General features: G+C 39.2%; 2 protein-coding genes and 1 pseudogene across 4 annotated transcripts in view; 2 read left to right on the top strand and 1 right to left on the bottom strand.

The window, feature by feature from the left end:
• The window catches only part of LOC100408224 (olfactory receptor 2AG1), an 89,609-nt gene that overhangs the window by 43,585 nt on the left and 22,119 nt on the right, over positions 1–23,905 (bottom strand). The window lies entirely within an intron of this gene.
• On the top strand, positions 310–1,352 carry OR2AG2 (olfactory receptor family 2 subfamily AG member 2). The gene has a single exon (XM_078340410.1). The coding sequence runs from the start codon at positions 327–329 to the stop codon at positions 1,275–1,277; it is 951 nt and encodes a 316-aa protein (XP_078196536.1). The 5' UTR covers positions 310–326; the 3' UTR covers positions 1,278–1,352.
• LOC100408806 (interferon-induced very large GTPase 1-like) lies at positions 11,825–19,490 on the top strand (annotated as a pseudogene).

Raw genomic sequence — 23,905 nt, 5'->3', positions numbered from 1 at the left:
AAATTAGCTGGGCATGGTGGCGCATGCCTGTAATCCCTGCCTCAGGAGGCTGAGAAAGGAGAACTGCTTGAACCCAGGAGGCGGAGGTTGCAGTGAGCTGAGATCCCACCATTGCACTCCAGCCTGCATAACAAGAGCAAAACTCAGTCTCAAAAAAAAAGAAAAGCAATCAGAGTTACATTAAGAGATGAAAAAGATACCATATTATGTGATTCCTATTGGCCAATGCAAAATGACTTAGAACAATCCAAAGCTAGAGTGAACACTTTTAGAAAAGCTTCCACTGATAATATATTTTGTTCTAGGCCACTAAAAAAAAACACATCATGGAGCTCTGGAACTCCACCTTGGGAAGTGCCTTCATCTTGGTGGGAATTCTAAATGACAGTGGGTCTCCTGAAGTGGTCTGTGCTACAATTACTGTCCTTTACTTGTTGGCCCTGACCAGCAATGGCCTGCTGCTCCTGGCCATCACCATGGAAGCCCGGCTCCACGTGCCCATGTACCTCCTGCTTGGGCAGCTCTCTCTCATGGACCTCCTGTTCACATCTGTTGTCACTCCCAAGGCCCTTGCAGACTTTCTGCGCAGAGAAAACACCATCTCCTTTGGAGGCTGTGCCCTTCAGATGTTCCTGGCACTGACAATGGGTGGCGCTGAAGACCTCCTACTGGCCTTCATGGCCTATGACAGGTATGTGGCCATTTGTCATCCACTGAAATACATGACCCTCATGAGCCCAAGAGTCTGCTGGCTCATGGTGGCCACATTCTGGATCCTGGCATCTCTGACTGCTCTAGGACATACCATGTACACCATGCACTTTCCTTTCTGCATGTCCTGGGAAATCAGGCATCTGCTCTGCGAGATCCCACCCTTGTTGAAGTTGGCCTGTGCTGATACCTCCAGGTATGAACTTATAATATACATGACAGGAGTGACTTTTCTCTTGCTCCCCATTTCTGCCATTGTTGCCTCCTACACACTAATCTTATTCACTGTGCTCCATATGCCATCAAATGAGGGGAGGAAGAAAGCCCTTGTCACCTGCTCTTCCCACCTGACTGTAGTTGGGATGTTCTATGGAGCTGCCACATTCATGTATGTCTTGCCCAGTTCCTTCCATAGTCCCAAACAAGACAACATCATATCTGTGTTCTACACAATTGTCACTCCAGCCTTGAATCCCCTCATCTACAGCCTGAGAAATAAGGAAGTCATGGGGGCCCTGAGGAGGGTCCTGGGAAAATATGTGCTGCTGGCACACTCCACGCTCTAGGGATGGCTAATGGCTTGCTTCTCACATTCCTCCTCCAAATAAAATTCTCTACTTACTCATTCTTTATTACTATACTCCGAGATGATACAAATATTTTTAAAATTTTACTTTTATTTTCTACTCTGTAGCTGGTGTGTACAATGATCTTGAGTTAAACTCATTTGGCACACATCATCCTGACTTTGGAAATCCATGTTATAAGAAGAACTAGATGTGGGGAGAAAGCCTTGAATGGGTGTGGTAGACTCACTCTCTGGTAGGGCGTCATCCTGACACATTACCAAGTAGAAATGGTAGGGGCTTAGCTTTCCATTTTAACATCATACAGCAGTAAGAAGCAGCAGTAGTTTTGGACTGACCAAATTCCAGTAGCCTCTCAGCACCAGAGGACTGCTCCCTTTGAAGCAGATTCTTTATTAATAGAGGGAAGAATTTTCAGAAAATATATTAGGCTTCCTGTTTATTAAGTAGATAAGTGTTTGAGTACTTAGTGGAAATGAGTAAGAGATATGTGACTGCATTTGTACTCTACACCTGAAGAGACGTTCACATTGGTACCTGTGTAATGATAAATAATTACATTGAAAGAGTGAGGCTGGGCAAAGTAGTTCACACCTGTAATTCCAGCACTTTGGGAGGCCAAGTCGGACAGATCACCTGAGATCAGGAGTTTGAGACCAGCCTGGCCAACATGGTGAAACCCGGTCTCCACTAAAAATGCAAATATTAGTTGTGCATAGTGGCAGACACCTGTAATCCCAGATACTCTGGAGGCTGAAGCAGGAGAATTGCTTGACCCCGGGAGGTGGAGGTCGCAGTGAGCCAAGATCACACCACTGCACTCTAGCCTGAGCGACGGAGGCTCTGTCTAAATAAATAAATAGATAAAGTGGAAAGGGATAAAGAAAGATATTTCTACTTGGAAATTTTGACAGAGTCTTTTTGAAAATGGCATTGCCTAAAAGTAAAACTAAAATAAAGAATAAATAAGATAGAATTGAAAGTACCTCTTTTAAAGTGAGCACAATAACAATGAGAGAAATTTGTTGGGCATATTGTCTAAATTTTTTTAAATGTAGATATAATGTTTTAAACATTAAAACAATTGAAAAAGCTTATACTCTTGAGGTGAGTATGTATATCTGTGTGTCCATAGGAAAAAAAAAGTATAAAATATATAATTTACTTTTTAGCTAGCCAAATATGCTTTTTTTTCATTTTATTCATTGGTATGGGAAGATTTATAGCAAAATCAGGGAACTTAAATTTGTTGAGTGCAGAATTTCCAGAATAACTTGGCTTATATAGGTGTTATTATTATTGAGAATAGTGTTTTGTCAACATATAATAATTTTTTCTACAGAAATAATATTACATTATTTAATCTATAAAGCTAAACCATAAAAGATAAATATAATCTATAAAATTAATCCAAGTTATTATAAAAACTGAGAAAATTAAGAAATTTAGAATGAATAAAAAATCACTTACAAATTTTTCTTTTTTGTTGTACATACATGTATTTTACTGAATTTAAATATCCATGATAATGAAAGTCCTGGGTTTTTTCATTTGAAATTTGGTGAATCTTCTTCTTTGCTGTGAGATGATATTTTTTAAGTAGTGATGAGGAAAGGGACCAGAGTGCCTGCATTTGAATCCCTCTCTTCCCTTGGTCATCTATGCATCTTTGGACACTAAATTAAACTCTTTGTACCTCAGTCTGCTGTTGTTAAAAGTGGTGATATTTACAGGCCTGCTCTCATGATATTGTTGGGTAAATTAAATAAGATAATAAATATCAGATACTTAGACCACAGCTTAGTAAATTGTGCTTAAAACATTTTGGCTGTTATATGGATAAATTGTAAAAAGCCTTTTAAAAATATATTATTTTATTGTTTCCTTTTAGAAATGAAACATTTGTTTATTATTTTTATTGACAAAAATTGTATGTATTAATGTGGTACAATGTTATGTTTTGAAATACTTATCTTTTTTGTGTTAAGAACAGTTAAAATCTGCTTTCTCAGCAATTTTCAAGTATACAATATATTCTAATTATTGCTGTGATGTACAATAAATCTCTGGAACGTTTTCCTCCTGTCTAACTGAATTTTTGTGCCCTTTGACCAGCATCTCCCAAATCCCCTTACCTCAGCATTTGGTAACCAACGTTTTACTCTCTGTTTCTATGAATTCAACTTACAGGTTCTGCATATAAGTGAGATGATGTGATATTTTTCTTTCTATACCTGGCTTATTTCTCTTAAAATAATGTTCCCCAGGTTCATTCACATTGTTACAAATTACAAGATTTCCTTCTTTTTTAAAGGAGTTTCTATCGTGTATACATTTCATATTTTTTAATCCCTTCATTCATTGATGGACACTTAGGTTGATTCCATAGCTTGGATATTGACAATAATGCTGCAATGAACACAGTGCAGCTATCTCTTAAACATACTAATTTTACATTCTTTGGGTATACACCCAGAGTGGGATTGCTGGATCACATAGTTTTTAATAGTTTTGTTTTTATACTTTTCTTTGTGTAGGAAAGTCTTTGTCTCTCTGTTTATGAAGGACAGCTTCACTGAGTATTGTATTCTTGGTTGGCTGGTTTTTTACCCTCAGCACTTTGAATATATCATCCAGCCTTCTCATGGCTTGCAAAATTTCTCCTGAGAAACCCACTGCTATCCATATTAGGACTCCCTTATATGTGCTCTTCTTCTTTTGTCTTGATGCTTTCAGGGTCCATCTTTGTCTTTGATTTTTGATATGTTGATGATAACATATCTTGATGTACTCTTATTTGTATTGAATCTTATTGAAGACCATTGACTTTCCTGTTCATGGATATTTATATTTTTCCTCAGCTTTGGAAAGTTTTCTGTTATTATTTCTTTAAGCTTTTTGTTTCATATCTTTCTTTTCTACTTCTTGACCTTCTGCACTGTGAATATTTGCCCTTTTAATGCTCTTTCATAAATTCTCTAAGATTTCTTCATTCCTTTCATTTATTTTCTCTCCTGAATATATTTTTTAAATAAAATGTCTTTGAGTTCACAGATTTTTTCTTCTATTTGATCAGTTCTGCTGTTGACACTCTCTATTACAATTTTCAATTCATTTATTTTATATTTCAGCTCTGGAATTTCTGTTTGAGTTTTTTGTATAAGCATAATCTCTGTTAATTTTTCTCTTTTGTTAGTTTATTGTTTTCCTTATTTCATTGAATTGTCTCTCTGACTTTCTTGAACACCATTAAGCTTCCCTAAAACAATTATTTTAAAATCTTTGTCAGACAATTCATAAATCTCCATTTTTTAGGATCAGTTTCTAGTGCTTTATTTTGTTCCTTTGGTGGTAATACATTTCCCTGATTTTCTTGATCCCTGTTACTACACTGGTTTCTGTGATTTTGTTGAAAACAAAAAAGACTTATTTCAATTCTTGCAGACTGTCTCTGTCTGAGAGAGACCTTCACCATTCAGCCTACCCAGAGATTCTGAAAAAGTCATTGGTGTGAAGTGCAGGCAGGCTTGCTGCTGAAATCCTTTGCCAGGCTGGCTGGTGCCTGGGTCAGGAGGTAGGCAAGCCTGGCCCCTGGGTTCTAGAGATTGGGCCTGGAGCCTGGATTCACTGGGCTGGACCTGTTGTTTGGGTCCACAAAAGTGGTCCTCAAGCCTGTGTCCATGAGGGCTACCCTAGAGCCTGTATCTGCAGGGACTAGACTAAACCTTGTTTCCATCAGGCTAATCTGGTGCTGGGGTGGACCTGGAGCTTGAGTCCACAGGCGCTGGCTCAGAACCTAAGTTGGTAGGAATGGTCCCTAAAGCCTCTTTCCATGCTGTCTTCTGAGCCCTCCAAACTGTTTCAACCTTTGCCTGTTACACAGTTCTAAAATCGCTTCCATATTTTCAGGTATCTTTCCAACAACGACCCACTCTACTGGTACCAATTTACTGTATTAGTCTGTTTTCATACTGCTGATAAAGACGCACCCAAGACTGGGCAATTTACAAAGAAAGAGGTTTATTGAACTTACTGTTCCACATAGCTGGGGAGGCCTCACCATCACAGTGGAAGGCAAAGAGGAGCAAGTCACATCTTAAGTGGATGGTCACAGGCAAAGAGAGCTTGTGCAGAGAAACTCACATTTTTAAAACCATCAGATCTCATGAGACCCAGTCACTATCACTAGAACAGCACAGGAAAGAGCAGCCCCATGATTCAATCATCTCTCACCAGGTTTCTCCCACAACATGTGGGAATTATGGGAGCTACAAGATGAGATTTGGGTGGGGACACAGAGCCAAACCATACCAGTTCTAATTATAAGAAGGAGTTGTTTTGGGATTGTTCAGGTACACTGACTCTTCTATTCAGACACTAGCGCTCTTTTGTGATCACTGAGTATTATCGTTTTTTCAAATCTTTAAGCATGTCCTGCTTTTGGATTTTGGCCCATGAGTTAGGGAGTTTACCTTTACCTATAATTTTTTTCTGATATTTATATTCTAGCTCTGATCCAAAGTAAGAAAGAAACCATTTCCAAGATGACTGGGTGGAGGAATCTAGAGTGATGATCCATGTGGTATAATCCCCTCCTGCCTTTTGAATACTTCTTATATGGGATTCTTCTGTCATTGTGCAAAACCAATGAACAATCACTTGCTACCTAACTAGTACAGCAATCAATGACAGAATGGTCTGTTTCATACCATTCTTCTCCATAGACAGCCTGAGGACAGGCAAAGGGAACACTGTGGTGTCCTTCATGTGTAGGAACTGTGTTTGCATAAATTGCTCAACAGCAGGGACACTGTTTCCAGCAGCCACAGAGATGTTCAGAGAGCATTTTCTCAATGTTAGAAAACATTACTTCCATAGGCATACTTGAATAATTTTGTTCTATTCTCTTCATTGTGAGATCCAAAGCTGCACTCGTGTCTTCTCTGAGAAACTGAATATCTTTTATCTCCTGGTGTTTAATGCTTGTCAAGTCCTCTGTGGAAAGATCAGGTTGCTCTGTGTTCTGATCACAGAATAAATCCAACCACCCTGAAGCAGTGCTGCTTTTATCTTTAGCTACTGATGGATGTGGCTTCATGAAGGGCAGAGAGGATGCCATTATTAATGTCAACTAAACTTTTCTCAAAATATTTTCACTTTTTTTACCTACATTGTCTAAACAGTATCTCTTAATAAGGATTTTGATGTAATTCCTTTAAAAACTGTTCTTATTATGAAGGTATTGCCAGTAAGTACCAAAGTTTCCTTATTTTGCCAGAGACGTGAGAATTTGTTTCTCCAGGTTAGCCCTGTTTCCATTGAATGCAGGGCAGGTAGCCTACATGTCCCCTGCAATTTTAATGGTTGTTTTGCTCCCTATGATGGTAGAGACACCAGGAATGAGCTTGTGCCACAGAAAATCAACAAGTGCTTTGCTGGAGGTGGCTTCCTGACAGGAAATCTTAAACCTCATGAAGAAATCATCTTTCTTGCTTTCTAGATAGTTTACAGGATCATTTGCTGTCTTGAATGCCCTGTGCATTTCGTTACAATTCTGTTGATCTTTGGAATAAGCACACACATAAATCAATAATATATTTATTTTTAAATGTGTATCTTTCCTGAGTAGATGCAGATTTCACTTCATCTGTTGTCTTTAGAATTCTCTGGAAATATTTTGGATTGCAATCACATTGTTTATTCCAAATATTGTTAATAGTTTTATTAAATCTTGAAACAATGTGGTCAGTTAGCCATACTCATGAACTCTTTCTTAATGACATTAATCATCCTTGAGAAAGAGTTCATGAATATGACTACTGATCATATTATTTCAAGATTAAGTTATATTTCTTAGTCATTTTGACATGGTTGTCATAATTAATCTGAAACTTATCTGCAGAATTTCTTGTCACTCTTCTTTCAGGTCCCAATCCAATGAAGTTAAAAAAGAAAGGGAAAAAAAGAATTTCTTGTCAGTACATCCATGACACCCATCTCATTTTTCAAATAATCTCAAAGGATGTTTTCAGAATCCAAATCATTGTCAGGCTCTGTGACTTTAGGAAGAGTTGTGGACACATCACAGACCTGTTTTTCCCAACATTGGTTGAATTTCTCTTGTAAGTCTTCCTCACTCAATTTTTTATTATTTACAATTAAAGCCAATTTTTGGCTCCTTTCCAATAATGTATTTTTATAAGCTCTCTTTTTCTCATCCAGCCTTTCTTAATTTTTTTTATTGTACTTTAGGTTCTGGGGTACATGTGCAGATCATGCAGGATTGTTGCATAGGTACACACATGGCAATATGTTTTTGCTGCCTCCATCCCCCTGTCACCTACATCTAGCATTTCTCCCAGTGTTATCCCTCCCAGACCTCCCCATCCCACTGCTGTCACTCCCTTGGCATCCCCCAACAGACCCCAGTGTGTGATGCTCCCCTCACTGTGTCCATGTGTTCTCATTGTTCAACACCCACCTGTGAGTGAGAACATGTGGTGTTTGATTTTCTGTTCTTGTATCAGTTTGCTGAGAATTATGGTTTACAGATTCATCCATGTCCCTATGTCCCTACAAAGGACACGAACTCATCTTTTTTTATGGCTGCACAGTATTCCATCGTGTATATGTGCCACATTTTCCCTGTCCAGTCTATCATCGATGGGCATTTGGCTTGGTTCCAAGTCTTTGCTACTTTAAACAGTGCTTCAATGAACATTCGTGTGCATGTGTCCTTATAATAGAATGATTTATAGTCCTTTGGGTACATATCCAGTAATGGGATTGCTGAGTCAAATGGAATTTCTATTTCTAGGTCCTTGAGGAATCACCATATTGTCTTTCACAATGGTTGAACTAATTTACACTCCCACCAACAGTGTAAAAGTGTTCATATTTCTCCACATTCTCTCCAGCATCTGTTGTCTCCAGATTTTTTGATGATCGCCATTCTAACTGGCATGAGATGGTATCTCAATGTAGTTTTGATTTGCATTTCTCTAATAATCAGTGATGAAGAGCATTTTTTCATGTTTGTTGGCCTCATGTATGTCTTCTTTTGTAAAGTGTCTGTTCATATATCCTTCACCCACTTTTGAATGGGGTTGTTTGTTTTTTTCTTGTAAATCTGTTTTAGTTCTTTGTAGATCCTGGATATTAGCCCTTTGTCAAATGGGCAGATTGCAAAAATTTTTCCCATTCTGTTGGTTGCCAATTCACTCTAACAACTGTTTCCTTTGATGTGCAGAAGCTGTGGAGTTTGATTAGGTCCCATTTGTCTATTTTGGCTTTTGTTGCCAATGCTTTTGGTGTTTTGGTCATGAAGTCCTTGCCTATGCCTATGTCCTGGATGGTTTTGCCTAGGTTTTCTTCTAGGGTTTTTATGGTACCAGGTCTTATGTTTAAGCCTTTAATCCATCTGAAGTTAATTTTAGTGTAAGGTGTCAGAAAGGGGTCCAGTTTCTGCTTTTTGCACATGGCTAGCCAGTTTTCCCAACACCATTTATTTTTGTTTTTTTATAAATAAGCCTTCTACCACTTACTCTCTTACTCTTGCTCAGCTCCCTCTTGAACAGCAACAATTTTTACGTTTGGTCTCTTGAGGTAATTTTCTGTATCTTGTAGACAGTCTTTGCTCCTTTTCATTATTTTTTCTCATCAGACTAACTACTTTCAAATAGCCAGTCTTTGAGCTCACTGATTCCTTCATCTGCTTAGTTCATTCTTGTGTTGAAAGCCTCTAAAGGATTCTTTGATTCAGCAAACGTATGTCTCGGTTCCAATATTTTTGTTTGGCTTTTGAAATTATCATTTCAATCTCTTTGTTATATTTTCTGACATGCTTCTGAACTGCTTTACTGTAGAGACAACTGAGTTTTTCTTGGGCAGAGAACTCACAGATCATTATCTCATTAGAGTCAGTCATTGGATTTTCGCTTAGTCTTTCTGAGGAGGTAATGGTTCCCTGTTTGTTGTTGTTTCTTGTGGGAGTGTACCAATGTCTTTGCATTGAAGGAGAAGTTATTTATTCCAGTTTTCTCTCTTCAGCTTATTCTGGTTTTTATTTAATATATTTAGTGAATATTTACCACTAAATTGCTGCCTCCTTTTTGGGTCTAGGTGGTGCCTTAAGTCTAAGTTCACCTTGGCTCTAGTAAATGATTATAGTACTGACTGCTGAATGGGAGAGGTCTCAAAGGGATTATCCCAGCAATGTGGAAAGTCTGGCTAATGGTTCATGCCCAGGGTACCTATGGAACCTACCTCCTACAACGTGCTGCTGCTAAACAGCATCTCTGATTTGGCATCTCCTTTGACCAAGTAACAGAGCAGAATTCTCTAGGGTGTGGATGATATTCTCACTTCTTCCTTTTGCCTTTGCTTATCATCAGGGGTATTTATCCTTTTAGGTAGTCATGATGCTTCCTATGGGTTAAGGCAAAGACAGGTCAACTTGCAGGGAACTCAAAAAAGTGAGAAAGCTAACTGACCACCTCAATTTCACGTTTTCCAATGTAGAAACTTTGAGTTGGGGGTGGGGAGAGATTTTCAATGCTCTTAATACCAGTGTGGTCCTGGGAACTGTCTCATCCTGATACTTGAGCTCTGGGTTATTGATGGTAAAAATTTCAGTGCTATATATTTGTTTTCAGTTTTCTGAGCAGGGAGAGTAAAGCCAGCTTGCCCCTATGCCATACTTTTGTAACTGTAAGTCTTTAATTTTTCTTTTAAATGTCCCTTCTATGATCATTCTTTAAGGATATTTCACTATGCATAAAATTTTTGATATTTTCTTTCAATGAAACAAATATTTGATTCTATTGTCTTTTGGCTTTCACTATAGCCACTGAAAAATAAGCTCTCTATTAAGTTTTTAAAGGTAAACTCTTTTTCTATGGATGCCATGTATTTGTTGTTTTGTTGTTGTTCTTGTTGTTTTCCACAGTTTTATTCTGATACATCTGAACATAAAGTTATTTTATTTCACTTTAGTTTTTTTGCCTAATGTTTGCTAAGGTCTTAAATTTTGTCTTTAATTTATAATGGAAAATTTTCATTCATTGTTGCTTAAAATTATTTACCTTTTCTGTCAGTTATGTTTTACCAGGTGAATTACTTAAGGCTTTCAAAAATTGTCTTATACATTTATCTACCTATTTTGGATGTCTTTCATTGGAAAGACTGGTTTGAGCTGCTGAGTTTACCATTAATTAAAGTACAGACTTAAACTGTAGGGACATTGAGGAAGAAGAAATGCACAAGACAAAAATGACTGCAAGATGGTGTGTTACTCTGTTTTCTGTTGCTATAGCAGAATACTTGAGACATGGTAACTAACAATAAACAGAAAGTTATGGCTCAAAGTTCTGGAGGCTGAGAGTCTAAGATCAAGGTATCAACATCTTGCAAGAATATTCTTGCTCCATCATCACATGGCAGAAGGCAGAAGCACAAGAGACAAAAGGGGACAACATTCAACCTTTCATAACAGCATTAACCCCACCCATGATGGCATAACCCTCATGGCCTACTCACCTCTCAAAGGTCCTGCCTCTTAATACTATTATGATGGCAACTGCATTTCAACATGAGCTTTAGAGAGGACATACATTCAAACCATAGAAGATGAAATGACTATTACAGCAATCCAATACAATGATGAAGGCAAAATCTAAGGGAGACCTGTTAGGGTGTCAAAAAGAACTGCATTTAAATAGAGGTTTAAGAGGACAAATTGAAAAGATATTATCTACTAAATTCATGTTAAGAAGAAGAAGGATGAATAAGACACCCATTGGCCTGAAAGTATGGTGGTGCCATTCAGTAGGACAAGAATTACAGGAGGAAAAGAAATTGAATAAAGTTAAACATGTAAAATCTCATCCCATCTGCTGGTCAAGGATCTTTACTGGAGGTAGTGAGGGGAAAACACAACATTAATGAAACATTAAATACAGAGGAGCATCTTGGTCTACAGACACAGATGAAGGTGGCATCAACAAAAAGACAGGTATTAATGTAACTGAAAGATGATATTAACTAGGAAAAATTAAAAGTAAGAAGGGATGACAAGCATAAACCAAGTTAGTAGCACATTTCAAAGGGTAAGAAAGCAAATAAATATTATAAAATTCCCTGGGAAGAAGTGACACAGAGACAGGAAGAAAGGCAGGCAACACAGATTTCACAGAAACTAGTAAAGAAAAGATAATCTATTGATGCCATCACTCCTTAAAAGAAAAAAAAGGTACCAAACTCAAGCATATTTTCAAACTCCATCTCTCATCTTAATATTTCATATGCAATTGATTCTATGTAAAATGAAGTGTCAAAATCAGTCTACTAAGTTGCAACCTACCCTACAAACTACAAAGGCAATCCATGTTGAGAATACCCATATAATGGCTTGCACACAAAAAAAGAGTGTTAAAAATTTTTGTTAAAACAATTTAATGAGGAATGAGAAAGACTTGTAGACTTGCATACTAGTACACTTACACTTTTGGCCATGTGGCTGACATTTCCTAAGATCAGAACAGTCAGGCTGAGTGTCTGTTTTTTATGCAGCCATGGCCACAGGACAGCACATCCCTGATGAGCCTCTGCTCAGAGGCAAAAGGCAAGAAGTGGGCCTGGCTGTTGAGCACTGGTTACCCAAATTGCAGGAACACCTGGGTGTGACTGTGCCCAGGTGTTACAACACCTAGAAGAAAACAACCTCCAGAAGCTGAAATCCCAGACACAACATCCATGGGAGAAAAGAACCCTGGAGAAGCTGCTTAACTTGTCACACTCTTTCAGAGTTACAGGAGTCTCAGATGGAGATGGCAAAGAGAAAGCAGAAGGAGCCAGAACAAGCACTGCAGGAGCTGAGGGTCTTGCTGTCAGAAGGGAAGCAGAGACAGGAAGAGGCAGTGAGGACATGACAAGCAGAGCTGAGGCAAGTGATCGACATCCCTGAAGAATACTAGCCATCTCCTGAAGAGCCTCTAAGGGAAGTCATGGAAACCTTTCAGAGACAACTCCACCTCATGGAGTGGACACTGTGCCACAGGCAGAACCTCCCAGATAGAGACATGGTGAGATGGACATCTGGAGGGCTGGCCCTCCAGGGAATTTACAAAGCCAACCACCAAAGGGGACTAACAGAGAAGAGAGAGGAGTTGCTCAATGTCCCCGAAGAGCTCTTACTCTTGGGTCCTCAGCAAGGCACACAAATGGAAACAAAGGAATTCACATCTTCTCAAGCTGAATTTGTGTTTACCCAGATGGTGGGAAAGCTGGGCTTTAGTTTAGCTACTTCAGCCAAGGATGGAAGTTGGGGGTTTAGTGTAGAAGCTGGTTTGGATCACAGCAAACATTCAGAATCCAAGGAAACCCAACAATCAAGTTCTGAGCATTTTCATTTCTGCTCAAATAAGTTCAGCTACATCCCCCTGCCACCTGCCACCTGCCACTTTCCCACTGATCAGCTCCAGTTATTCAAGCCTGCTCTGCAGGAACGGAAATACATTGAAGACCTTCTGGGTCAGACAGCAAACCCAGACAGATTCTCCTTGCTGAGGCACAGGATTGAAAACTTCTTCCAGAGGTTTGGCTCTCATATTAATCAAGGCCCTCTGCACCTGAGAGAAATCTACTGGTGAAAGGCCATTTCAGAGGGTTATTTCAGGGAGCAGTTGGCAGAAGTGAGGCAGCAGTCAGCAGAGGCCCTGGACATTTTCAAAAGGGACAGCTACAGTGGCTTCAGAGTGAAAGTTGCTGCAGGTGTGAATGTTTAAGACTCTCATTCAAAAACAGTCACTCAGACCAAAACTTTCCAAAACCTCCAAACCAAGTTCCAATTATCTGTGGCCCAAACAGGTGGCCCACCAGAAGCAGATGGCCTTGTCCAGTGGAAAGCTGGCCTTATTACTAGCAATCAAACCTGGTGTGTCATTGACCACGGGCTTCAATTGGTACCAATTTGGGACATTATTCTCTCCAGCCACAGAAGCAATTTTAAGGATCCTCTTCAGGTGGCTAACTTCCTGAAAGACAGCTACTCTGGGCCGGGCGCGGTGGCTCAAGCCTGTAATCCCAGCACTTTGGGAGGCCGAGGCGGGTGGATCACGAGGTCAACAGATCGAGACCATCCAGGTCAACATGGTGAAACCCCGTCTCTACTAAAAATTACAAAAAGTTAGCTGGGCACAGTGGCGCGTGCCTGTAATCCCAGCTACTCAGGAGGCTGAGGCAGGAGAATTGCCTGAACCCAGGGGGCGGAGGTTGCGGTGAGCCGAGATTGCGCCATTGCACTACAGCCTGGGTAACAAGAGCGAAACTCCGTCTCAAAAAAAAAAAAAAAAAAAAAAAAAAAAGACAGCTACCCTGCTGTGACTAGCATCATTGCCCATATCCAAGATGAGGAGGGGCTACTGAGAGCTGGGAAGGAGGCCAGGGTTTTTCTAGAGGATGTAAAATATTGGGAGGTATCTAATCCTGAAGAGCAACTTAAAAAACTGATAAATTTCATGAAAATGTTGAGTCAAAAACTAAAAAGTTATGATACTTAGATTAATATATGTCTCAGATTGGAATCTGCATAATTTTCTAGTAAACACCATCAACTTTGGCAAAAAGTCTTCCATTCATAAGACTAAATGTATTAAATCTCATTTATGCAGCCTTCTGGATCTGCCTACATAGTGACAAACTTTCCTCATGCTCACTCCATCATGCAGCGGACCTTGCAATCAGATTCAGAGCAAGAACAGGTCGATATTTCCCAATTTACTCAATTAATTGAGCTCTTGAAAGAAACCCAGAATAACCTCATGGAAGTGAAGATCAAATCTGAGTCCCCAGAGACAGTGGAAGAAACTCTGAGAAAGTCCACTGATGAGGTGAGCTTGGCCCTCAGCTGCTTCTTGAATTATCTCCAAAAAACAAAGCAGACAGACACACAACTCTTGCTAATTTCCATTGCAGCTGCTGCAGGATATCGTGTGGTAAACAATACTCTTCAGAGTCTCTTGGGGTGTAATGAATTAAACTTCCTACTGGATGTAATGCAAACTGCCCAAAATAAATAACAGGAGCTTAAGAATATTTGCAGCTATAGGGCTCAGGCATTCCCGGTTCTCACAGGTCTGACAGCCACAGTTGGAGACACAGCTATTTCTTCAGAAAAGAAAACACAACGCATATCATTAATGAGACATCACATGAGACAATCATTGTCTAAAGAAGTTGCACATATCCTCACCAAACCTGGAGCAGATCATGATTGGGAAAACATAGAGAAAGATGAGATTACTTATTAATGGGGATTATGAAGAAGTCACCATCTCGCCTTTGCAAATGGAAGAGGTGAGTAAACAGTCTCTTCTATGGAAAGAAACAGCCCCATGAACCACATGGCAATGAAAATAACAAATGGGAGATGATCAAAAATGGAGCCTTCCTAGACTTACTCCATTGTCTAGGCCTAGAACATTACTACCCCCAAAAATTGAACAAAGCTAATTTCCATCTGATCTATAAGACTTCTTTGTGTACAACACCCAGCCCATCTCTGAATGGGAGCTTCCCTTCTATTTCCTGCAGAAACTACTGATGATGGATTATGGGCTGAGTTACCTTGTCTTCAAAGATGATAGAAATGCAGAACACCAAGTATATCCAAATGCCTCAGATCAGAAAGATGAGGCTTTTGGTGCATATGAAAACTTTTTTGAAGATGGTGATAGTTCCACTAAATCTTTATCCACTAAGCCTAGGCCCCACATTCACCCGATGGATATTCAGATGGCAATTTTTCAGTGTGCAGATGCTTTTGCCAGACAATATATTTTGGCCAAACTTTCCACTTGTCAGTTTTCCCTCCCCCTTTTGGTGCCTAATCCACTTATCAAATTGAATGATCTCTCAGGTCTTTCTATCAAATTACAAGAAGTTGGCAGGAAGCAAGGAAATCACCAAAAGGGAAGAACTATTATAAGAATCAGCAGATGTGTTGTGTCTCTACCTCCATTGTGTCCTTCATAAGAGTTGGAAATGGCCTCTCTACTTCCAAATCTCAGATTATAAACTGTCTTCTCAGTAAACATAAACATGATGTGTTTTTTCACCAATACTGCAGAGGAAGCGGGAAAGACTGCCTCTTGATGGAAGGTGTGGTGGAAATCTATCGGTTCTTTCCAGGAGGGGAAGATGAGGACAGATTTGACAACTGCGTGACCTTCATCAGTCTTCATGGAGATGCAAAGGACAATGAGCAGCAGCTCACCTTCCTGAAGGTCTCTACTGTCATTGTGGTCCTTATGTCAGCCTCTGATGACAATGAAGGAAACTGAAAAATTGTCCATAACTTGTGGCAGTCATCAAGGCCTTTGATCTGCTTGCTTGATGACAAAGAAGCAACCATGACCAATAATTCTGGCCAAAGAATGAGAATAGGTATCAAGAATAGAAATGAGGCAGAATTAACAGAGGAACTCACAACTACAATCAGACATTTGCTAGAGCTCTCAGACACTGCTCTCAGCTTAAAAGACTGTTCCCATAGTGCTTGCCAGCAAGGATTTCTTATTGATGAAGACCAGAGAGACTGCAAGGAAGCCAAAGAAAAAGCATAGGCTCTAATGGCCTTACTGGGGAAAATGAAGTTACCTCAGATTAAAGAAAAATTACTCCCCCTTCAGGGATAACTGTGGCACCATTGGTGTAAGAAGGACAAAGAACTTTATCATCTTAGAGAAAGGGAAATCAGAGCATTGAGCAACACAAGAATGAGACTGAGACAGATAAACAAATAATACGGCATGAACAGCTTGCCAGAGCCTTTCCTCTGAATGATTTAATGCAATCTGTCCTTGAGTTTCTTCAAGAGCATTCAGAAACTCACAACCAACTATACTTCTTGCAGTGGCTGAGTGTATTTTTGGACAAACTGCCTGCAGAACACTTGGAAGAAGTACATGACAAACAAAGATGTTGGTGGTCATAAAGCAAAAGGCACCTAATAGTAATTCCCTGATATGCCTGCAAAATGAGATAGAAGCTATTTCCACAGAGATTAGTGACTGTACTATGGGAATTGAGTAACTTCTCAGAGAAGCTGGTCAGATCTATGAAGCTCTGGAGGAAGCTTCCTCCATAAAAGATATCCTTTTTTTCTCTCTTCCCCAAATTGCTGCAGACCTGATGATATCTGGTGTTCCCATTGAGCTGATGGATGAGGATGCAGCATATGTGTCTCTAACATGGGTGGTAGCTATTTTTGACAAGGTCTCTGAGAAACTTGGAGACAAATAGCTATTTGTTCTCTCTGTCCTTGGCCTGCAGAGCTCAGGGAAATCCACCTTGCTGAATGCCCTTTGAGCTTCAGTTCACTGTTAGTGCAGGCAGATATATCCAAGTGGCCTACATGCAGCTCCTGAAGGTAGAGGAGACATTCACAGAGGAACTTGGCTTTGACTTTGTGCTGATTGTGGACACAGGACTTCAGGCACCGGAACTCAGCAACAAATCCTAGAATAGGGATAATGAGTTGGCAACCTTTGTCACTGGACTTGCAAACTTGATTCTGATCAATATTTTGGGGGAGAATCCATCAGAGATGCAAGATATACCTTCAAACAATTGTCCAAGTCTTTCTGAGAACGAAACAAGTAAAAATCTTTCCAAGTTGCCTCTTTGTCCATCAGAATGTGGGGGAAGTTATAACTACAGACCAAACTATGGATGGATAAAGACGGCTAGAGCAAAAACTAGATGAAATGGCAGCAATAGCTGCTAAACAAGAACAGTGCTCAGACATAACCTGCTTCAGTGATGTCATTAGGTTTGATGTCAATTCTCATGTCTACTACTTTGCTTACCTCTGGGATGGCAACCCCCCAATGGCCCCTCTGAATCCTTGCTACAGCCACAATGTCCAGCAACTGAAAAGTAGAATTCTTATGACTGCCACACAGGAATCCAGGGGAAACATCACAAAGATATCAGATGTAAAATCCCGAGTTCAAGATTTATGGAGAGGTCTGATGAATGAGAACTTTAATTCCAGTTTCAGAAACACCCAAGAAGTCATGGCCATGAGCAAACTGGAAACCAGGTATAACCAATGGACCTGGGAACTGAGGAGTCATGTGCTGGGCTTGCAGAACCAACTGATCAACCAGATTCAGAATGGAAAAATCCAGACACTTGAAGAAACCATACTTGAGGTTCTGGTTATGGAAAAATATGAAGCTGTCAAGCAAGAACTTGAAAAATATTTTAATGAAGACCCATGTAGCGAAATACTGATTCAATGGAAAGCTAATTTTGAAAATATACTAATAGAACTTAAAGAAAAACTTATTTTAGATAGCAAAAGACAAGCAAATGAACTCATTAGTTTAACAAAAAAGGTCAAAATAGGCTGGAAAGATTATGAAAACGAATTATTGGAAAGGAGCCGACAGTTGGCTTTAACTGTAAAGGGTAAAAAACTGAGTGAGGAAAAAAGTTACATGAGAAATTCAATCAGCTTTGGGAAAAAATGGGTCTGTGATGTATCCGCAACTCTCCCACAAGTCACAGACCCTGACATTGATTTAGATTCTGAAAACATCCTTTGGAAGTATTTCAAAAACAAGATGAATGTTGTGGACATACTGACGAGAAATGCTGCAGAGGAGTTTCAAATCAATTATGAAAAACATATTAATGTGAATAAGAAATACAGCCATATCCCAGTGATATTAACAGTCTTTGAGAAAGAGTTCATTGATATGACTACTGACCACATTGTTTTAAGATCTAAGAAAATTATTAACAGGGTGGTTATAATCCAGGTTATTTCCATGAGATTCTAAAGACAATACATGAGGAAGTGAAATCTGCATCTACTCAGAAATGATACACATTTACAAATGTGTGTATGTTTATTTCAAAGAGCAAAAGAGAATTTTAAGGAAATGCTCGTGTCTACTACTTTGCTTACCTTACATAAGACATGTGTATTTCAACCAAGATACATGTCTTAAGGAAATGCAGAGGGCATTCAAGAGAGAAAATGATCCTGTAAGTTATCTAGAAAGTAAGAAAGATGATTTCTTCATAAGTTTTAAGATCTCCTGTCAAGGAGCAACCTCCATCAAAACATTTGTTGATGTTCTGTGGCATAAGCTCACTCCTGCAGTCTCCACGACCATATGGGGGAAAATGACCATTAAAATTGCAGGGGACATGCAAGCTACCTACCCTGCATTCAGTGGAAACAGGACTAACCTGGAGAAGCACATTATCATCTCTCTGGCAGAAGAAGAAAACTTTGATAATTACTGGGAATACCTTCATAATTCAGAATCATTTTTTAGAAGTTACATAAAAAAATAATATTACAAGATATTGTTCAGACAATGGAGATGAAAAAATGAAGACTTTTTTTGAAAAAAAGCTTAATTTATACCAAGAATATCATCCTCTCTGCCATTCATGAATCCACATCAGTAGCTAAAGATAAAAGCAGCACTGCTTCTGGGTTGTTGGATTTATTCTGTGATCACCTGGGGTGCAACTTGATCTTCCCACGAAGAGACTTGATAAGCATCGAACATCAGGAGATGAAACATACTGAATTTCGTAAAGAAGCCATGAGTGCAGCTCTTGATCTTACAATGAAGAAAATAGAACAGAATTATTCAAGTATGCCCATGAAAGCAATGGTTTCTAGAATTAAGAAAATGCTCTCTGAACATTTCCGTGGCTGCTGGAAACAATGTCCCAGCTGTGCAGCAATTTGTACAAACACAGTTCCTACACATGAAGGAGATCATAGTGCTCCCTTCCACCATCCTCAGGCTGTCAATGGGGAGGAATGGTATGAAACAGACCATTTGTCATTGATTACTGTACTAGTTTGGTAGCAAGTGTTTGTTGGTTTTTTGGGATGGCAGGAATTTCCCATTTTAGAATTATTGACAAGCGGGAGGGGATTATGCCACATGGAGCATCACCCCAGATACCTCCATCCAGCTGTACTGGAAATGGTTTATCTCTCACTTCAGATCAAAGCCAGAAGGCAAATATCAGAAAAAAATTGCAAGTAAAGGTAAAATCCCTAATTCATGGGCCAAAATCACAAAGCAGGATGTACTTGAAGACTTGAAAAAACAATAATACTCAGTGACCACAAAAGACCCCCAGTATCTAAAGAAAAGAGGCAGTATACCTGAAATATCCAAAACAACTACTTACAATTAGAACCTTCATATTTTCCATTTTAAAAATGAAATGTGTATAAATCAATCAACACATTAAGAGATGTATATTTCCAGTAAAAGGATTTCATTTCTCTCTGCTTCGATTCCTCTAGTTTAAAAACAACTGACTAAAATCTGTTAATATATAATGAAATCAAATGACATTATTTTAGAAACCTGTTTCAGAGTTTAAACCATTATTCTAGATATTGCTTTTTTATTTTAAAATATTTAAGTCTCAGAAGAAGTCATTTTAACAGAGGAAAATCAAAATCATTTGAGGCTGCAAAAAATTTCTATAGAATAACTGTATCAGTACTTCAGCCAATATATATGTCTTGACTATAAGCTATAAACTGGCTCACTGCAACCTCCACCTCCTGGGTTCAAGTGATTCTCCTGCCTCAGCTTCCCGAGTAGCTGGGACTACAGCCAAGTGCCACTACTCCTGTCTAATTTTTTTTTTTTTTTTTTTTTTTTTTTTTAGCAGAGATGGGGTTTCACTAAGTTGGCCACGCTGGTCTAGAACTCCTGACCTCCAGTGATCCACGCACCTCAGCCTTCAAAAGTGCTGGGATTACAGGCATGATACACTGCTAACCTTTTCAATTTTTTAGCAGATTGTTTTCTTCCTCTAAAGTTTTAAGAAAAACTTATTAATCTTTAAATACAAAAACATTCATGGAACGTTCATGATTCCCAAGCATAGCAATATTTATGCATATTCTGTTCTTGGAGAGAATAAATCAGAGACTCGACCAAGATAGAGACATCATCAAATCAGGAAACATTATCAAGCAAATATGGGAAGTAGAAATCAAATAATTGTTTTTCTCACTTAACCTTCACCCTGTCCTTCCTTGGTATATTGGCAATTGTCTGTGCAAGCTAAGACAAAAAAATAGTCACAAAGCTTTGTTATTCAAAGCTTGGTGTTGTTGTACAACTTGATGTACAAGTCTGAGAATTGGTTTTTGGAACAAAATTTATGATAACCAGATAAAATGTACCACTTTAATGAAGTCTGTGGACAAGGTTCAATTATATTAGCTATTTTAAAATGATTCCTTGATTATTTTAAACTGATTACTTAAAGGAAAATATCAAAAAGTATACAGGTTTAAGGCCAGACACAGTAGCTCACGCCTGTAATCCCAGCAGTTGGGATGCCGGGGCAGACAGATCACCTGATGTCAGGAATTTGGGACCAGCCTGGCCAATATGGTGGAACTCTGTCTCTACTAAAAATACAAAAATATGCCAGGTATGGTGGCATGCACCTATAATCGCAGCTACTTGGGAGGCTGAAGCAGGAGAAGAGCTTGAACCCGGAAGGCATAGTTTGCAGTGAGCAGAGAATGTGCCACTGTACTCCAGCCTGGGCAACAGAGCGAGACTACATATTAAAAAAAAAAAAAAGCATACAGTTTTTACAAATATCCTACCACCCTTAATTGGGTTCTAATATTTCAATAAGAAATTTATTTTTATACATAAAAGTGTAATGAAATGCTTTCCTCCACATCGGGCATATTTGTGACTCTTCACACCATTTGAGCCATAAGTTTATAATAAGAATAAAAATGAAGAACACTCTGAATCCAACCAGGGCCTCATACGGGAAGGAAATCACCTTTCTGCAAACCTACACCTTATGCTAGTTTCTCAAAACTGATGATCTAAAGGAGTCCTGGTGCAAAGAAGAAAATTTCTTCATGTTGAACATAAATGCACCCACTGGCTTCCATTTACAGGTGTACTCTATCTTCCATAAACAATAAAAATAGACAGTCCAGGAAGCAGTAGCCAAATGACTTGGATCTTCAGAGCTTGGAGATAGGAATGCTGACTATAACTCCTTTGTCCTCTCAAAGGGCTTCAAGCATGTTCTTAAAGATCAAATGACTAATCCCTCCAAAAAAATCGAGGATAGAAAAATTACAAAGGAAACATGTTCTTTTTTTTGAAACACTTTCTTTCTAATTATATTTTCTTTTGCTGTGCAGTTCTTTAGTTAAATTAGATCTCATTTGTCTATTTTTGCTTTTGTTGCCATTATTTTTGGTGTTTTAATCATTAAGTCCTTGCCCATGCCTATGTCCTGAATGGTATTGCCTAGGTTTCCTTCTAGGGTTTTTATGGTGTTAGGTGTTATGTTTAAATATTTAATCCATCTGGAGTTAGTTTTTGTATAAGGTAAAAGGAAGGGATCCAGTTTCTGCTTTCTGCATATGGCTAGCCAGTTTTCCCAACACCATTTATTAAATAGGGAATCCTTTCCCCATTGTTTTTGTCAGGTTTGTCAAAGATCAAATGGTTGTAGATGTGTAGCATTACTTCAGAGGCCTCTGTTGTGTTCCATTGCTCTATAACTCTGTTTTGGTACCAGTATTATGCTGTTTTGATTACTGTAGCCTTGTAGTATAGTTCAAAGTCAGGTAGTATGATGCCTCTAGCTTTTGAAGAGTATAGTTTTTCTTTTGTTCTCTAGTAAATAATGTTAGTGAGAGTTGGAAGGATCTCCTAAAACAATAAAACTGAAACATGATGGAAGCAGAACCCCTGCCCTGCATGGTGCCTGTCTTTCACATCACTGTATCCTTAAAAACTGCTCAGTGTTCAATTAACATTTTCAGAACGTTTTTTCTGTTTGTTTGATGAATTCGTAAAAGTCTTTAATTAAAGTGAAATAAGCCAAGCATAGAAAGAAAGACATAACATGTTTTGGCCAGGCACAGCAGCTCACACCTTTAATCCTGGCACTTTGGGAAGCCAAGGCAAGAGGATCGCCTGAGTTCAGGAGTTTGAGGCCAGTCTGGCCAACATGATGAAATCCCATCTCTATTAAAAATAGAAAAAAAAATTAGCCAGGCGTGGTGGCGGGCGTCTGTAATTCCAGCTACTCGGGAGGCTGAGGCAGGGGAATTGCTTGAACCCAGGAGGAAGAGGTTGCAGTGAGCCAAGATCACACCATACACTCCAGTCTGGGTGATGGAGCCAGACTCGGTCTCAAAAAAAAAAAGAAGATAAATAACCCATGTTCTCACTCATAGGTCAAGACTAAGAGTTGCTCTCATAGAATTAAATGGAGTGATTACTAGAGGCTGGGAAGGGAAAGGCTAGAAAAGAAATACAGAGAAGTTGGTTAAAGAATACAAAATTGCTGGCCACAGTGGCTCACTCCTGTAATCCCAGCATGAGGCAGGTGGATCACGTGGTCAGTAGTTTGAGGCCAACCTGGCCCACATGGTGAAACCCTCTACTAAAAATATTTTAAAATTAGCGAGGCATAGTGGCGCATGCTTATAATCCCAGCTACTTGGGAGACTGAGGCAGGAGAATTGCTTGAACCCAGGAGGCAGAAGTTGTAGTGCACCAAGATTACACCACTTCCATCTCAAAAAAAAAGAATACAAAATTACAGCTAGATAGGAGGAGTAAGTTATATGGTCCTATAGTTCTGGAGGGTGACTATAGTTAACAGTAATTCATTGCATATTTTCAAACAGCAAGAAGAAAAGATTTTAATGTTCTTAACATAAAGAAATGATAATTGTGGAAGGCAGTGTGGTGATTCCTCAAGGACCTAGAAATAGAAATTCCATTTGACCCAGCAATCCCATTACTGGGTATATATCCAAAGGATTATAAATAGTTCTATTATAAGGACACATGCACACGAATGTTCACTGCAGCACTGTTTACAATAGCAAAGACCTGGAACCAACCCAAATGCCCATCGATGATAGACTGGACAGGGAAAATGTGGCACATATACCCCATGGAATATTATGCAGCCATCAAGAACGCTGAGTTTGTGTCCTTTGTAGGTACATGGATGAATCTGGAAACCATCGTTCTCAGCAAACTGACACAAGAACAGAAAATCAAACACCACATGTTCTCACTCATAGGCAGGTGTTGAACAATGAGAACACATGGACACAGGGAGGGGATCATCAGTGGGGTCCGTTGGGGGGAAATAGGGGAAGGACAGCAAGGGGTGGGGAGTTGGGGAGAGATAGCGTGGGGAGAAATGCCAGATATAGGTGAAGGGGAGGAAGGCAGCAAATCATGCTGCCATGTGTGTACCTACACAACAATCTTACATGTTTTTCACATGTACCCCAAAACCTAAAATGCAATTAAAAAAAATCCTTTCTGTGGAGAATCTAATTACAGATATTTCCAGCAAAATCCTGACTTATAAGAATCAAAAGTAAAATACCTAGGAATACAACTCACAAGGAACGTAAGGGACCTCTTCAAGGAAAACTACAAACCACTGCTCAACAAAATAAGAGAGGACACAAACAGATGGAGAAACATTCCATGTTCATGGTTAGGAAGAATTAATATCGTGAAAATGGC

Source organism: Callithrix jacchus, chromosome 10 (assembly GCF_049354715.1).
Source record: "Callithrix jacchus isolate 240 chromosome 10, calJac240_pri, whole genome shotgun sequence".
NCBI classification, from domain to species: domain Eukaryota; kingdom Metazoa; phylum Chordata; class Mammalia; order Primates; family Cebidae; genus Callithrix; species Callithrix jacchus.
The sequence above is the reverse complement of the archived record's forward strand: the minus strand, read 5'-3'. Positions and strand labels throughout refer to the sequence as shown.